The sequence below is a fragment of the Choloepus didactylus genome, chromosome 18, assembly GCF_015220235.1.
Source record: "Choloepus didactylus isolate mChoDid1 chromosome 18, mChoDid1.pri, whole genome shotgun sequence".
Lineage (NCBI taxonomy): Eukaryota > Metazoa > Chordata > Mammalia > Pilosa > Megalonychidae > Choloepus > Choloepus didactylus.
This window is the reverse complement of record NC_051324.1, coordinates 21,508,774-21,527,565: the sequence shown is the minus strand read 5'-3', so window position 1 is coordinate 21,527,565 and position 18,792 is coordinate 21,508,774. Positions and strand designations below refer to the sequence as shown.

The following is an 18,792-nucleotide window of genomic DNA, read 5'->3' as shown; positions in this document are numbered from 1 at the left end:
GGAGCTAGAGTTTGGCAGTTATGAATGTCAATAATTACCCTACAAGGCAACTGCTGAAAGAGCTGAAAAAGAGTTCAGACTTCAATTAGCGATATGAACAAAGCAGATATGGTTAGGGCTAAGGCAAATCAGGCCCAAGGGTAAAGGACGATACTGACTGGGTTTTAAAACTACAACTTTTGTGCAAGACCAAGGGAGGAGATGTTTATTTGGTGCAAGATCTGTATTCTCTGTAGCATACTAGATAATTTAACCTGTATGATCAGTTTGCTTGAATACCATAGGTGCATGGAGCTGTGAAAGGAAAATGGGACTTGGTGAGTTTCTACAGGCTGGGGTGAAATCCTGATACATCCTAGAATGATATAGGCAGAGCAAAAGTATATTTGCAGGGCCCCCTGAGGAATCAGGGAGAAATGCAGAAATGTTGGACAACCCCCCCTGGGTTATTGCTGATTTTACTGTAAACACTGAGGACTGCCAATTTAGTGGGCCAAGCCCTCAATCTGGGAGCTCTCCCTACTGAGATTAGTTGCTGCAAGGGAGAGGCTAAGCCTACTTATAACTGTGCCTAGGAGTCCCCCACAGAGAGGCTCTGTGTTGCTCAGATATGCCCCAACCCCCATGCCCACTTGTCAGGTGAACTCACCACCCTCCCCCCTACGCGGGACATGACTCCCAGGGGTGTGAATCCCCTGGGCAACTTGAGAATTACTCCTGGAGATGAGCCTGGACCCAGCACTGTGGGATTGAGAGGATCTCCCTGACCAAAACGGGAGGAGAGACAAAACAAAATAAGGTTCCACTGGCTGAGAGATTTCAAATGGGGTCGAGAGGTCACTGCGGAGGGTATTCTTATGCACTATATAGATAACACCTTTTAGTTTTTAATGTGTTGGAATGGAATGGACCTGAAGCTGTCCACTGCAACCTAGTGACCTTGATTCTTGAAGACAATTATGTAACTTTGTAGCCTGCACAGTGTCCGTGTGATTGTGAAAACCTTGTGGCTCCCACTCTCTTTATCCAGTGTATGGACAGATGAGTGGGAAAATGAAGACAAAAATTAGATGACAAATATGGAAAGATCTAGGTGTTCTTTTTTGCTTTTATTATTTTGAAGTGAGAAAAAGGTTCAAAAATTGATTCTGGTAATGAGCACACAAATGTATGATGGTGCTGTGAATAAATCGATTGTACACTGTGGAAGACTTAGGGTGTGTTAACATATCTCAATAAAACTGTATTAAAAAAGTAAATGAACAATGGGAGGGAGGAGGGAAATGGGGTGTTTGGGATACTCTTTATTTTAATTTTTACTTTATTTTAGAGTAATAAAAATGTTCAAAGATTGACTGGGGCGATGAATGCTCAACTATATAATGATACTGTGAACAATTCATCGTAGACTTTGAATGAGTACATGTTATGTGAATATATCTCAATAAAATTGCATTTAAAAAAAAAGGAATACTTTCTCCAGGAGGGGAAAAAAAAGGCTGTCAAGTTACATGGGACATCATTTAAAAGGGCAGAAATACAGATATAAACACCAGCAATTAATTAATGTATAACAAATTTTGGCTAAGTTTAACGGCAACCAAAGCAACAACTAAAATGTCTTGAGTTAAATTGTTTTTATTGTCTCTGACAAAAAGAAGTATGCAAGTTTGTTGGGAAAAATTTTCAAGGCACTGAATTCTAAGAGGAATTTACCATGTGGACTTTTATTAAAAAGGAGTAGCCACAGAAAATGTTTGAGATTTACAAAAGAGAAGCACTCTTCAAATGGTACTTCTTATCTGATTAAATCAATGAAGCCATTTCTGTAAAGTTACATATGTGTTCAAGTGTTGTGTTGATTTCAGATGATGTGCTGAAGCTTAGACAACCTAAGGAATGAATGAAATAAATATCAACTACGTGAAATTTTGACAAGCATTAATCATAATCAATTCATAGATAATTCAATGACAATCAATAATCTTCCTTATGGGTTTCTAAAATATCCAAATATCTTGGTAAAGATGACTACTCTGCTGTTAACATTCTGAGTATGCAGAGAACAATTTTTTTCTCAAAAAAGTACCACGCACCTTCTCTATCACACTATAACAAATACTCTGTTTGAACCATCATGTTGTACTAAAAGACATGAGAAAGGAATTTAGTTGGCCTATTTTAGGAGCAGATATTATAAGCTAACTACAAAAGAAATTCAGCATGAATCCTATGGGACATCTGATTTTCTATAGAGCTGCACGCTAATGACCCAATCAGGTTTAGCTATCTACAAAACATTTTCAGATAGCTAAACTAACCTCTATTGGTAGTTTAAACATTAAATTCCTGCCAAAGTTGGTAATTTTGATTTTATCATAATAATAACCAATTCAGCTGCTTACAGCTTCTCAAAATTTGTGATGTGGAAGTATGTCATCATTTTAAAAGGCTCACTATTTCCACTGATGTATGATTTTTCAAATCACGTTAAGAGCTCTGTGGGACTCCAAGATACAACTTAAGACTTCATATTACTGAAAGTTAACTCTATCTATAAAAAAAAATTATTTAATTCTAACAGAAAATAGTGTGGAAAGGATCTAAGGATACAATAAAAAGCTGGGGTTTGCAGCTTGAGGAGTCTTAACGTCACATACTTTTCTTAGAGAGATTACTATTGTAGTAATCACTAGAATGGTTATTTAAGCCCAGCAAAATATTGTATCAATCCTAGAGTGTGTTAAGAATAATTGTAAAGGAAGGAATAACTTAAGGTAAACAGTTTGGTAAGATAAGCGAATGGAAACATTGCTTGGATTTGTTTTGTTTTTTTAAGCAAAACTTTTAAATGGCTTATATGGATAAGTTAATAAATTGACAGGTAAGTACAATTTGTGTTGAGTAGTATGAAAGAAAGAACAGGGTGCTGTAACAGAAAACAATGGAAAGTCTAGGAAGCCTATCTGGAGAGGCCCTATTCTATTCTAGTATTACTTTCACTATTTTTGTCACATCTACATACTACTACTACTCTCTTTTACTGCCTCACTAATAAGTACTAAATATGATGTGCAAACAATGAGAATTAAGTCTGATATCATAGGTTATCAGGGGAAGGCTTATTGTAAAGGTTCCTAGATTGTAAGCTCTTACAGCAGTTACATCTATTCCTGAGCTGTAATGGTTATTTCTAAACTCTGAGATGCTGAGCTCTTTGTGTATAACCTGGTCGGTCCCTGGAATATGGGGTATCTGTTGACACCTGAAACTCAGAGCCAGAGTCGGGCAGCTATGAATGTCAGCATTACCCCACACAGCAAATGTTAAGAGTCTGAAAAAAGAAATCAGACTTCAATTAGAGATATGAATGAAAAGGACTTGTTTAGAACTAAGGTAAATCAGACTGAAGGGTAAAGGATGATAACGGATGGCGTTTCTGAAGCTTCAGCTTCTGTGTAGGACCAAAGGAAGAGATGTTTATTAGGTACAAGATCTATATTTTTTGTAGCACATTACATAATTTGACTTATATGGTCAGTTTATTCAAAGATAATTACATGGAGCGTTGACTGGGGGAAAAATCAGAATAAAAATAAAAGTATAAAAGAACCACCAAAACATTCCATCCCTCACCCTACTGTTTTTCATTTAATTTTTGCCCCATTTTTCTACTCATCTGCCCATACATTGGATAAAGTGACTGTGAGCCACAAGGTTTTCACAATCACAAAATCACATCCTGTAAGCTATAGTTATACAATTGTCTTCAAGAATCAAGACTACTGGGTTGCAGTTTCAGTTATTTCCTTCTAGCCATTCAAATACACCAAAGACTAAAAGGGATATCTACATAGTGCATAAGAATACCCTCCAGAGTGACCTCTTAACTCCACTTGAAACTATTTTGTTTCATTTTGCTTCCCCTTTTGATCAAGATTTTCTTAAGCTTCACTGGGTTTTGAGAATTAAAATGAGACTGCAGAGTAAATTGCCTGATACTTAGTAGGAATTCAGTATGGTAAATTCCTTTTCTTTGCTTGCTTCCTAAGATTTGAGGGGTTGGGGTGTGGGGTGGGAGACAGGAATCCACAAGAACAGAGTGCTTGATGCAGTAATAAGTCATAAAAAGATCACAAAGCCTAGAATCTAAGTCCTTTAATAAGGCCTTTTATATAATCTGAAATTTATATACTTCATATGCTTAATCCCTTATCTGTGCCTTTGATAATAATAGCTGAACCTCTCTCTACGCCATCCAAACCCTATTCCATCCCAATGAATGTCCTACTTCAACTAAAGTTTCCCTGACAACTACAGCTCACAATGCCCATGTTTAAACAAGACTGTGAACTCCTCTATATTAGATATTATAACAATCTTTTATCATTCACAAAGGGAAAATTATTCCCAAGACATAATAAATACCTACTGATTAAAAAGTCTAAGAATGGATTTACAGGAGAGATTCTCTGCTTCTGAGGGGCAGGGGGGTTCCTAAATTAATCAAGATATATTATAAAAGTATAGAAGCAGATACAGGGTAAAGTGAAAGAAATCAACAAACTACAGTGAAAGAAGCCAAGAAACTCTTAGTCCATAGGTATGCAGTGCAACTCTAAAACAAGATAGCTAATTTTAAATAATTTTAACATTTTAAATATGGGGTTGAACTTATTAGCACTTCTAGCTAAGAAATCTAAACCTAAGGTTATGTTAAATATTTCATTATCTACAAAGTAGTAACATCTAATAACTGCATTTGGGCCAACAAATATACATAACCATCACTAAAGTTTACTAACAGACCAAAAAAAGAACCCATAAAGCTACGCATCTTCACAAATACAACTTTCAATAGTCTCAAACCCAAGATCTTTGGCAATACTTTAACTGCTGAAGAAATGCTGAGACAACTTTTAGAAGGAAATTCTACAAAGTCACAGTCAAACCCAGCTGCATACCCAGAGATATGCATTAAGTATGGAGCACAGACCAAGAGTCTTAATTTTCAATAAGCATCCTAAAGTGAGTCTAATTCAGTCAGGCATTGGAGAAACAATGATCTATTCCCATGGTTTTCAATTACGGCTCCACATTAAAATCACCTGGGAAGTTTTTGTTTTTTAAAGGTAGACTATTCTCGATGAACAAGTCAGACATTTATTAGTTATTATCATATTAGTCTTGTTAAAATGGTCCAATTTTTGCATTTAAAAAAAATTCATGTTTTTTAGAAGGAAAAAGGCAAGTCGAAGATTATGTGCAATATGCTATTTTCTACAAAAAAAACTGTACATATTTATATCATTTCTTTTAAGAACCATTTTTTCACATTTTATCACATCTGAAATTTAAATTCTTCTTACAATCAATATGGGTAATGGTGCATTGTCAGCATTTTTCTTTATTAGTGTTATGTAAAATGGTGATGTATCTCTCATCAGTGAAATATGAGACAATAAAATAAGATATATTTTTTGTGTTTTATATCCTCCTCAGCAGTTGTTCAAAGAAAAAGTTCTGGAAGAGTCAAACCACTAACAATAGCTTTAAATATTTACCTGATATGGCTGTACTGTCTGATTTTTTAGATTTAATTTTTACAGTTAAAAATCAACACAAAAGCTGGAAAAATTGCAGCTCACATTTTAACAAAAGTTTAGAATTTTAGGATACATGTTTTTATAGTTTAAAAATTAAGCACTGCACACTCATAAGTTGCTGGTACCATAAACTGATAAAATCCTTTCAGAAAACAATGGGATCGCACATGTCAAAGACTTTATGTTCACTCACTTTGACCAGCAAACCCCACTTATCAAAATTTCTCTTAAGCAACTAACTCAAGTTACAGAAAAATTACATACATATATATAAAAATATTTTATTGCAGGATTACACATACTAACCAAAAACTCAAGGTAGCTTCTTATTGGATATTAGTCTAATAAAAATATTTACAGGCAGTTCATGATGTTAGAAATGTTCATGTTATAAACTAAGGCTGATATAGATATACATATATAATGAAAGCATTAAAAAAAAACTTTTGCACAGAAAATGTTGGTTAATACTAGCAGTTTTCTTCCAAGACCCTTTGATTTTTTAAAATTCCCCACATGTAAACACTTTTACATTAAAAAAAAAAAATACAGAAAATATACAGGACACTTTAGCTGGAAAACAACCAAGTTGATTTTAACGCAACTTAACTAGCTTCTGCTTTTAATAATGCTTGTCCTCCTAATAAAAGGTAACTGCATACATGACCAATTCCTACAAGTATCCATGAAGTTTTAAAAATCAGTTTCAGACTCCTTTTTAAGTTTAAAAAACCTGGATATCAAATAAGAGTATGACAGAAAATGGCATATTTTAATTTTCAATCACATCTTCTTGATTGGTGAGGTAAATTACTTGCTCACCTTTCCAGACTTGACCTCAGGGCCTCTTAAAAAAAAAGAAAAAGTTGTAAACCAAATACTCTCTTAATTATCTCAAAATCATGCAGTGATAAAAGAGACTGCTAGACAGTATACCATTAATATTCCAATATTCTTTCGGTTTTTAAAAATTAAGGAATAAAATTGGGAAATGATACTAATGCAATGTGAAAGACAAGGATCAAGAGTATAGACAAAATGAGTAAAGAAATGTTGGAAATGGCATAAGGAAATGAGGAAGGCAGAAGTCAAGGAGGTCATAAGAAAAAAGCTGCAGTACAAATAAAAGATGAAGGCAGAGGGACCATGTTAATTTTACACACTTACTAATTGTAAACAAAGAAGAAAAAGCCAAGGTCCTCTGTTGTTATTCCCCTAACCCCACAACTACATGCCTCAAAAAGGTCACCTACTGTATACTTAAAAGTGGTTAAAATGGGAAACGTTATGTTATAATAATTTTAAAAAGGTCACCTGCAGAAAAACTGCATAAAGAAAAAGTAGAGGACCATATTGCTATGAGTATCACTAAATTCCTAGAGCTTCTTTCTCATCCAGCCCTTTATAAAGCTTTAGTGTCATATATCGAGTTACAAACAGTGGTATTTTTCTTCTGTTCTACGCTGTCTAGCTTCCCTATTCCTTTATTAAATATAGGATAACATTTGAACATATTAATGGCTATATGAAAAAGCTAGTGGAGCTGAGGAATAAGTCAAGGGCTTGGTTCAATTTCAAAGCTAGAAACAAAGAATCTCAACAAAGAGGGAAAGGAAAGGAGGACAGTATTCTTTAAATAAATATACAACACTAAGAAAATTTCCACATTAATGAATGGGATTTTAGTAGTTACAGTTAAAGCATATTCTTATTGCATAATCAAATAAACCCAGACATTTCCTTACAACTGCATTTTACCAATTGTGAAGTATACCACTGAGACCAATTCTCTTCTAGAAAAAAACAGAGGTAGTGGCCTTTTCTGTTCTCTGATGATGCTGGCAACTAGCAAAAGGGTGAATTCCATTCATTTTCTTTGAAAACAAAACAGTATTTCATGTGCCACCTTTTTTCCAAAACTATCCAAGTACTTGGGGTCCCTACATTGCAGTTCCAGGAAAAGCTGTACAAAACAGGCGGCCCTGAAAGAACTACATTAAAAGAACTGCAAGCATAGCAAATCTGAATCCATTTTCTGGAAGAGAGACAGAAAAAGGGGGAGAGGTACAAAACAGAGACCTAGCAAGTGACAATAAGTATCAATTTAAGTAAATACAAAAAGCAAAAAGTGAATCCTACCCTTAGGGACAAAGTATTTGTATACAGCCCCCCTCAATGATCCTGGTACTTCCTAAAAGGCCTTGTTACCTTTTTTTCGGTACAGTGAAGCCTCATCTTCTAAGCCCTCCCAATCATCACTTATTATTAGGTTGAACCATACGAAAATACTTTAAGGTAGAAAATGATCGAAACTGGCAATCTCAACAATATATTTCATTCAACACAAGTAGGAACATGGATACAAACTTGGCAAATGGGAGTTTCTCTATTAAATGAACCAGTAGTTAAGCTGGCTGGCACAGAACCCAAAGCTGCAGTCTCAATCCACAGCTGTATTCGATTTGTTTCAGAGCCCTTCACCCTTGCCAGTATGTACTCGTGATGCTGATCACAAGTTTAAGTATGAAAATGCTTCAGCTTGTAAATTCATCATATAAAATAGCTTTCAGAAAAGTCCTGAAGGACTAAGCAACATGTCTAAAGGGACAATAGTTAAGAGGTAGAACCTGGACTAGACAGATTTCACCACGACCCCCTCCACCCCACCCCACTCCACTTAATAACTCTCAGCCCAGTACTCGTTCCACTGCCTCTCCACTGGAAAATATACTCAATCTATATACTCTTCTGTCTTCAGATATAAAATATAACACTTCATTATTTTATAATTTATTATTACTTAACAGAGAGAAATTAAGCCAAAAGACTGACAAAAGCAACTTTTAAATTACAAAATTAAAATTTAAGAACACAGGTAATAAGGGGTATTGCTTAATGGGTAAAGTTTGTTTGGGGTGATGAAAGTTTTGGTAATGGATGGCAGTAATGGTTACAAAACTGTGAACACAATGCCACTGAATTTTACACTAAAAATGGTTAAAAAATATATATATATATCTAAGGAATAGAAGCTGCAAGCGGTCTGGACTGATATTTACTCTTCACAGAATACACAATGAATATGGAAATAGAGAAGCAGGGACTTTGGAGTAAAACAGTTGGTTGACTCCTAGTAATATTAATTATTTGGTTGTCATCTTTCCAAAAGTACTTAATCCCTGATCTGTAAAATAGGGTAGTTCCTACTCTGTAGATTTGTTTGGAGTAAGCAAGAGATTGGTAAACATTTAGCATCGTACCTGACAACATTTAATAAACAGATATTATTGTTCTAGGATTTTATCACAAAGCCAATGAAAACAATACATATTTTAAAGAGCTTTTCAATTTGTTGGTCCACTTACACCAGGAGTCAACAAAGAAAGCATTAACCTTTCTGTAATTGAGATGAGACGAAGACCAGCGCCAGCACCTGGTATAGTGTCCTACATGTAGCAAACACCAGTGTTGCTAATGACTAATTCACATTAACTCCTAATTACATATAGTAACAGAAGAATAATTTTTAAAACATTTAATAACTTACTAGAATATAAGCTCCTTGAAGAATTCTTTTGTCTATTTTGTTCACTGATGAATCGAAGTGCCTAGATCGCTAATACATAATTGGCACTGTTTTCTGTCAAATGCATCTGGAACTTAACTTTTATTACTTTGAGTACTAAAGCTTTTTAAAACACAATAATCTTGATACTGAAATATGTACCAGCTTGTGCCTAAAAGTCTCCCCGTGAATCCCTCTTTGTTGCTCAGATGTGGCCCTCCCTCTTCAGCTAAGCCAACTTGGCAGGTTACAATCACTGCCTTTCCCCTTACGTGGGATCGGACACCCAGGGGTGTAAATATCCCTGGCAAAGCGGAATATGACTCCCAGAGAGGAATCTGGACCCAGCATCATGGGATGGAGAACATCTTCTTTACCAAAAGGGGGATGTGAAATGAAATGAAATCAAGTTTCAGTGGCTGAGAGATTCCAAATGGAGTCAAGAGGTCACTCTGGTGGGCACTCTTATGCAGAATATAGATAACCCTTTTTAGGTTTTAATGAATTAGAAAACTAGTAGTAAATACCTGAAACTATCAAACTACAACCCAGTAGCATTGAAGCTTGAAGACGATTCTATAACAATGTAGCTTACAAACGGTGACAATATGATTGTGAAAGCCTTGTGGATCACACTCCCCTTTATCCAGTGTATGGATGGATGAGTAGAAAAATGGGGGCAAAAAAACTAAAGGAAAAATAGGGTGGAGGGGATGGTTTAGGTGTTCTTTTTTTACTCTTTTTTTTTTTTATTCTTATTTTCACTTTTTCTGGTACAAGGCAAATGTTCAAAAAATAGATCGGAGTGATGAATGAACAACTATATGATGGTACTGTGAACAACTGATTGTACACTTTGGATGACTGTATGGTGTATGAATAAATCTTAAATAAAAAATATATATATATATGTACCAGCCTAAGCAGAGGTGCCTCTCCTCACTTACCCATACATTCCCCAGACAGAGTTTGGAAAAAAAAAAAATTGTTTAACTTCCTAAAAACTTTAAAATATCTCCTTCCTAACTAGTTTCTGGTAGGTAAACAAAATCTAGGCATCGTTTTGAGTGCAGAAAAGTATCCCTCCCATCAATCTCAATATTGAGAGGGGAAAAAAAATCTTACCTCATCAAAACAGGAACTTTCTCCTCTTGGAAGTATCTAAGAGACTCCCCTGGGCAGCCAAATGTGTCTGATGACAGTAGAATCAAAATGGTAAGGCTCCAGTAGAAGCAGAGATGAAAAGTAAAAGGTTGGGGGAGTAGGTAACCCAAATCACTGAAGTATAGGAAGAAGAAGGAAAGAGATCAGTCTAAATCTCTTTTCCCAGTTTTTGTGGAATTAGAAAAGACGGTTGAAAACATTAAAATTTTGTTCTGGAACACACCAGAAGAAAATGTCCAGAAATGATACTTCCACTGCATATAGGTTAGTAGAAGGGCAATACTATCCACTTACTTTATTGATTTGACTTATCTTAAATCTTTGAACAGCCAAAACACCCTCATCTTTCCATAGAAAGAAACCCTCAGCATTTTCTATAGAAATGTATTTTAAAGTAGGAAAAAAAAATCCATTTTGTATTGAAAAATGTTTCATATCAATGAATAGCTTCTGAAAACTCTATAAAAACAAAGTCATAACTCATAACTGTCATAAGATAGTAAGGATGTTTTCTGGTCAAAGAGCACACAGCGATTTCGAAAATTTACTAGTAATCCCATTATAAATTTTTTGCTATCTAATTTGTTACAATTTAACCTACTAGATCAAACAATTAACCCCAAATTCTTAAGTAGGACACAACATTTCACAAAACAATGGTGTTTAAAACAAACATTCTAAGGCCCTACAAACTCCTCAAATGACTTAACCATCAGAGATTATGTAATACTATCTGGTAGCTTCCTATTAAGCAGAAACTATTGAATATGTCCAAGAATTACTAATCCTTTAGAATCTCATTTCACAAAACTGTTCATATGTAATAACCTGCAAATATTTAACACTGATTTACATTTCCATACTATGTAACCTTTCACCCCAAATCCACAGTCAACAGATGTTAAGATTTCCTAGAGATAGGTTCATTCTCCCACACATTAATCTAAAATTAGTATCAAAGGAAACACAAGAGCAATATGACAAAAGTATATTATTATGTTACCTGGGAATAACAATTTGGGCAACTTTCACTTCCTGGATATGCAAATTTTCAGTTAAGATTAAAGCTTTTATTTGGAGAAGTACACTTGCTAAGAATAACTCCAAAAGGAAGGTTATCTTCTAATAGGATCAGCAGCAAAGTAATCTGACCTTTCACATTATCCAATAAGAATTTTTCACAATAGTACTACCTGACAAATATTAACATTTTACAATTTACAAAAGCCCTCAATCCCCTAACAACCCCTGAAAATTAGTAGGCAAAGCAGACATCATTAATCCCCATTCTATAGAGGAACCTAAAACTCAAAGAGATTAAATTACTTATTCAAAACCACCGAATTACCACTGGAACCCAGATAATTTCTAGGTGTTTGCACTATATCATATCTGCCAAAATAGGAAATGTCCTAATAATCCTTACTTATAATGTAACCTATGCCCTTTAGATATAAATGGAGAAAAGAGTTAAACACATTTCACAGCTTTAGCTAGGAAAAAACTGGACTTGATCACAAACCAAGCCTATCAATGACATACTTGTCCAACTATTGTGATGGATCACTGAAAGAAAGGCAATAAATTCAAGACTGTATTTCAGAAAGATAAACCAGGATCATAGCCAGTTGTTTTCTAAACTACACAGGATTTGTGTTCTAAAACAGAATGATCATAAGATAAGGGTGAGACTTGTTAAAAATGTGGGGAAAAAGTTCTGAGCTGAGGACACTGTTGCCAACACCTTACAATTTTAAACAACTCAAAGTTGACATACATAACAAAATCAACATACTTGGCTTCCATGCTATCAGTACATATTTACTAGCTGGTATGCCAGCAAGCTCTATTTTCAGCAACTAACAGATCCTTGACTTTTCAAGTCTACCTCCTCGGGGTGAGGGTGGGGGGTGGGGTCTTTCACTCTGCCTTTGATTTTTCTTATGTTCTGCGCCAAATGTTAACTTTGCTTGAGAAAAAAAGCCAGTTTTCTGGAGGCTTAGATCTAAGATATCTTGGTGGCAGAGGGATGGACAAAGTCTAGGAAACTTTCACGTGAATCTAAATGAAAAAGTGTGTAGTAGTAAATGGTCTTCTTAGGTAGGATGGCCATAGGGCAAGTTTGCCACCCAAGACAATCCTCATGTTTGCTTGCTTTCCTAGTAATCAGCACCCCTTTCTTTCAAGGTATCCTGATTCCACAAATTATCACGATGAGCCTTTTATTATTATGGCAGTTGTTAGTACGATTTAGTAAATTTAAATGAACTTCTGAAACTGTTCCTAGGAGCATGACTAGTATGGCTATTTAATGAATTCAAACCACAAAGTCATTTTGACAACCAAGTTTATTAGTTTATTAATTTGACAGTATTTAACTGTCAAATTAATAAACCACTTCAAGCAGTAAAAATAACTATTTTTTGTTGCATTCCTTACTACCCTTCAATGGATTCTGAGAATTAACAGGGGCTACTATTTGGAACATCTATAAATCACCAGCCAATCTTTTCACTCCCAAACTCCTGCAAGTTTTATGACTACTTCGTTAACCTAAATCCCACATTCATTAAGACAAAAATCAAGGAAAAGACATTAAAAAAGTATTTTACAGAAATGCATGGTAGCAGTCATACAAAGGTGGTCACAGAAGCTGCAAGTAAACACACATTCCGTAATTACCTAAACCCCTCATTGTAACTGCATTCACTGTGCCTTGAGTTGGGATCTATGTTTTATCTACTAATTACTCCTCACAAAACTCATAAAATTCAAGATATATTACTCATGTGAAGTAACTGCTAAAGAAACAAGCATACCACCACCTTAGCTGCACACATGTCTTTTGTGAGTGGCTATGGAAAAATAGAGTACGGGTCTAAAGGTGACCAAATTCTGGCTTTGCCATTTACCAGCCAACTAGCCAAGCAATTATGGAGGAAGCAGAGGAGGAAATCACGAAATCTTGTCAAATTCAGTTTCCTGAACCATATAATGGAAGTAACACTACTACACCTCAATGACGTTATATGAAGTAAGTAAAAATTCTTGTGATATGGTCTGTGAACTGTGAAGCACTATATAAACATGGCATTACACAAGGTAAAGTTTACAAACTTAACCTTTAACCTTTGCTTGTCATTATTGTTTATGTACAGATACACGTATTTTCTTGATGTAAAAGATAAAAAAATTCCTGTAAAATCTGCCTTACAGCCCTCTTTTTAAAAGTCATGCTTTCAGATCAGCTATTTAAAACTCATTTGTAAAGTTAGATATGTTAATTTACTGGTCTGACATTTCACTTACATTACAAGGTTAAAGTCAGGAAGTTTAAAATATATATCATATTCCCCAGACCAAGCTATAAAACAATCATGAAAAGCATGCTTGTTTGTACAGGCCTTCCATCTGCATGCTTGTACTTAATGAATCCAAAATCTGCTTAGTTTAGTAACTGTCATAAGTGTTCTTTCCCCATACCAAAAGTTCAAATTGAGACTTTTGTCATATAAAGCAGAAAGGGTGCTTAGGAATGCACACAGTAGGGCCCCCACCACTCACTAGAATAATCTACAGGTGGGGCTCTTGTGTTTTAAAAGGACAGTTCTCAAGTAAAAGACTCAGGACAGATAAATTCCTGGTGTTAATGCACTCATCACACAGAAAGTGAACAAAAAGTGACCATCAAAAATTTCTGGAACCAATGTTCACAGGAGTAAACTGAGGAAAGAACAAAACCAACAACTATCCCATAAGCCCAAATGTAGTTTATGCCTACCTCACTACTCCCCCAAAATGGGAAAAGGAGCCTTTGTTTCCCTCTGTATTCCCCACTTTTCTAAAAGTAATAATGTAGTTCATATATAGGAAAAGTTTAGACTTGGTTCAGGATTGCTAAGAGATGGACGAACGTGATTAATATGGCTACTAGTAATAAAACAAATCGACTTGTTTAAGTGATGGGATGCTAGATTTAACCTTCAAGGTGAACAGTCTTAGCCCAAACTTCAATTATTTCCCATCTGCATCCCAAAATTATCCTTTCCTGAAAACAGTTTGCCTCTTCATCTAATACCATTAAAAAAAAATCCATATAAATTGATCATAGTTCCCCAGGATAGAATTAAATGAGAAATGGAGCTACAGGAAGTTTAAACATTAGGTTCAACACAGCAGACAAAACAAAAGATAAGGATACTCCAAGGACAAGGAGAAAAGCGATTAGTGCAGTTGGAAAGCCACCATTTATATCCAAGTACCCCCAAACCAAATCATTCAAATATACTTTTCATCTTCTTCCACTCACTACACCTGATAAATTTTATTTGGTGTCCAGAATCATGAATCGTTTCCTTGGCAACATAAAACTAAATTCATTGTACTAAAAAAAAAAGAAACCTATGCATCTGTGGACACAGACTGATTCCTGTTGTTTTCTTCCTTTTCGACGAATCCCTAGGTTATGCTCCCAATAGTCACCCAAGTTCCTTCCCACCTTTGTGGATCTACTTTCCTCTCTAACATTTAAACAATGTAACAATGTGGCTCCATCTAAAGAGTCCTATACTGAATAATCAATAAAGGCCCTGGTCAAAAATCCTCAGAACTCAATCCCAAAACGTGATTATCACTAAATTATCTTTTATTTGGAAGCTACAATCATGAGCTTCCAGATGAGTTTTTAAAACGAGTCTTATTTTTTTTTTTTTTTTTTTAATTAAAAAAGCATTCCTCGAGATCCTTTTTGGTCATCACAGCACGTTTACTCAGAGTCTAAATCCCTACAGGACAGAAAACATTCAAATATAATTTAAACTTTCCTCCCCCAAGGGCACTGCTAGATTGAAAGGGGAACCTATCTGGGGCACAAGTGGGGGGAAAAATACTTCCATTGCAAGCACACCTACATTTGCTTGAATTTTAAACCCCGAAATAAAGACAAATCTGACCCTGAGTTGTACTTTCCATCTTATTCCCTCCCCCTTCCGTGAGGAAAACTGTTCAATACAAATAGCAATTTAAGGACTTAGAAGATGATGATATTTACTACAGTATCCTTCCTAAATCTGAGTTCTAGATGCCTTTCTACCAAATTTTCAAACCCCCAAATCCTAATTTCTGATGAGACACACCAGAGGTAGTCTTGAGGCTATTCACATGACCAAACTGTATTCAAGGAAAGCAAGAGCTCTACCAACATTTTGAAAAATTAGTTTAAGGAATTAAGACAAGAAATCTAAGAATCAACAGCACTTGATTCCAACCATGCCAGACCCCACCCCCCAAAAAAGCATAAAAAAAACACCTATCTGCACGGGAACCACATAATTTTTTCTCAAATGTTAGTTCTTATACTACTACAGTTTAATGAATGTGGGAATAACTCAAATACCTAGGTCCAAAATTTGGTGCCTGTGGGGAGGAGGGGTTAAATTTAAAAAGAAGCTGCCCGGACTGACTAGAGAGATACAATGGACATTTCGATAAAGTTCTCAAAAATGACTTAAAGAATCTTTCAGGGGCAAAGGAGCAATGGATAGAGAAGCGCAATTGTTCATATCTACACATAAAATCATTTATTTTAAATGCAAAACAGGGAAAGTAATGGGATCTCCCATGTTCATAATCCAAAAACCCAAGCATCAGCTGAGTACCTGGAATAGGTTAAGATCCTCAATAAAGCATAAAGACCCACTCCGATCCTGGGGAGTCAACCAAAACGCAGCTACTACAAACTATTTCAAATAATTTTATTCTTCTACAGAAGATCGTTACATTTGTCATAATGGTGCATGTGAAAAGGAAAGCCATCATTTTTACAAACCAGTAAACAGGCACGGGAAAGGTTAGAACTCAGAGTCACGATCTGCTTGTCTCTTCTTTAAGGTTCTATCCACCTGAACCCATTGCTTCTAGAGCCAAAAGACTACAAGAACTTCGAGCTCCTCAGGATAAGTTCGAAGAAACGGAGAGTGGATGAGGTTTTCTGGGCCTCCCCAGAACAAGCAGACGAGGTTGAACGTAAAGCCCAAAAAATCCTCACTACAAGGTGTGCCTCTCTACGGGAAAGGAATCCTATCGCAGCATCTCAGCTTGCCTCCGCCCAAGGATGAACTGCAATGATTCCCACTTTCCCTCCCCCCACCCATACCAAGACTGTCCCCTACTCCAAGCCCAAAAAAGCCCTCCGCTCACAACGGTTCTCCTTTGTGAGCACAGCCGCCGCCCCACATTGGGCCTCCGGGGAAAAGCCACCGCCCCCACCCGCCATATTTCTCTGAAAGACACCCGCGCTACGGCTCCCGGTCTCCACTGTCCCCTATGTGACGGGTGCTTCTTCCCCATCACCGCACCCAACTGATCTCCAAAGCCCAAGAGAGTCCCAGAAGCTTCCAGGGAATTGCTAGCCTGGAGACAGCACCGAGCCACCACCTCCCCTCCTCCCCCGCCCCAGGACTCGCCCTCCCCCAGCCGCCATTTTACAACCAACTCCTTCACCCTATCGCCTCAGTCTCCTAGCCCACGAATGGCTGCAACTGAAGACACCAAAGAGCTCTAATTCCTGGGTCTGGAGCCTTCCACCGCTCCGAGAGCCCACAAGCCATTTCCTGCTTCCCGAATCCACATCCCCAGGTCAGGCCCAGAGACGATGCCGCCATTTTGTCTCCTGCTCCCGGCCTCTGTGGGCGGCGGCAGAGGGTCCGAGAATCCCAGCCCCCCCAGTGCACCCCCCTATCTCACCGTCGTATCGCTCAGCCTGCTCGGCCAGCTTCGCCTGGTATACCAGATCCTCCCGATCATCCATAGCGGCGGCGGCTCCGGCAGGGTCTGTGCGACGGATGGAAGCGGATAGCGTCTTCGACTCTCTCAGCCTCTAGCTCCGCGTCCGGACAGCAAAAATGGCGGCGCTTCAATCCGGGACTTCCGCCTGCGCACGCGGACAACTGCTCAGCTCTATGGCAACCGCTTCCTGGCAACTGGCGCGGGGGGGCGGGTCCTGGAGTCCGGCGCCCGAAGAGGCTGGAACCCGCGAGACGCCCCGCCTCCGTGGGCTCGGCGGGCGCGGGAGCGGGAATGAGGAGACTGGAACCGCGACGGAGGCGAGCGAGAGTCGCCCGGAGGGAGCGAGGATGGCCGGAGGCGGGGCCCGATGGATCAAACCTGGAAAAAGCGAGCGGACGAACCCGGGCCGTTACCATGGGCCCATGCCTAAGGCTGCGGGCAGAGAAAGGGAGAGGCTGTAACGGTTTTTGTCATGGCAGGCCTCCCTCCCCGCAATCACCTGGCTCCCTTCCTTCTTGCCCCTTTCTCTCGACCAAACCTAGTCCTCGGGTCTTTTTCAAACCTTTTAATCCCGGAGTCAAGTGTTATGCTCTTGCTAAGAGAGGATTCCAGGACCAAGCCTCATCTTCTTGCACTTTCCAATATTTTCCTTCTCCCCTTTAGCCTTCTTTTTCTGCTTAGGCCCACCATGGATAGGAGCAGGGAAGTTATTCGGGGAGACTGCTTTGGGGATGCAGGGTGCAGAAAAGTTGGACCAAGAAAAAAATTTGGGATTAAGGGATTAGAAAGACCTGTCAATGGAAATTGTTTGGTGCTGGCAACGATCTTGACGGTTTTGCTTCCCAATGGATTCTCAGTTCGTTGTACTCAATACATAACTGTGCAAAGAGTAAAAAAACAACTTAGGCAAATAAAACCTAAGCTACCTGTTGGACTCTGCAGTCGATGTAGAATAAAAAGTAGGTTGGAACCTCTCTCTCTCTCTCTCTAGCTAAGCCAGCTAGTCAGGTGAACTCACTGCCCTCCCTCCTATGTAGGACCTGACTCCCAGGGGGTAAATCTCCCTGGGAACATGATGGGACATGACTCCCAGGGATGAGCCTAGACCTGGCATCGTGGATTTGAGAAAATCTTCTTGCCCAAAAGGGGGAGGAAAATGAAACAAAATAAAGTTTCAGTGGCTGAGAGATTTAAAATGGAGGGCATTCTTATGCACTATATAGATATCCCTTTTTAGGTTTTAGTGTATTGGAATAGCTAAAAGTAAATATCTGAAACTGTTAAACTGCAGCCCAGTAGCCTTGATTCTTGAAGACAATTGTTTATATGTAGCTTACATGGTGTGACAGTCTGATTGTGAAAACCTTGTGGCTCACACTCCCTTTCTCCAGGGTATGGATGGATGAGTAGAAAAATGGGGACAAAAACTAAATGAAAAATGGGGGGGGGGGGAGATGGAATGATTTGGGTTTTCTTTTTTTATTTTTTATTCTTAATTTCATTCTTTTTGGAGCAATGAAAATGTTCAAAAAATTGATTTGTGGTGATGAATGCACAACTATATGATGGTACTGTGAACAGTTGATTGTACACCATGGATGATTGTATGGTATGTGAATATATCTCAGTAAAACTGAATTAAAAAAAAAAAAAAGTAGGTTGGAGCTAAAT

General features: G+C 37.7%; 1 protein-coding gene across 1 annotated transcript in view; it reads right to left on the bottom strand.

The window, feature by feature from the left end:
* Window positions 1-17,258, bottom strand: part of YWHAE (tyrosine 3-monooxygenase/tryptophan 5-monooxygenase activation protein epsilon) — a 50,426-nt gene extending 33,168 nt beyond the window's left edge. The window contains exon 1 of the mRNA XM_037808223.1: window positions 17,080-17,258. Coding sequence (XP_037664151.1) covers window positions 17,080-17,143 — 64 coding nt within the window. The 5' untranslated portion in view covers window positions 17,144-17,258. The remainder of the gene's footprint in view (window positions 1-17,079) is intronic.
* Window positions 17,259-18,792: the final 1,534 nt, after the last annotated feature.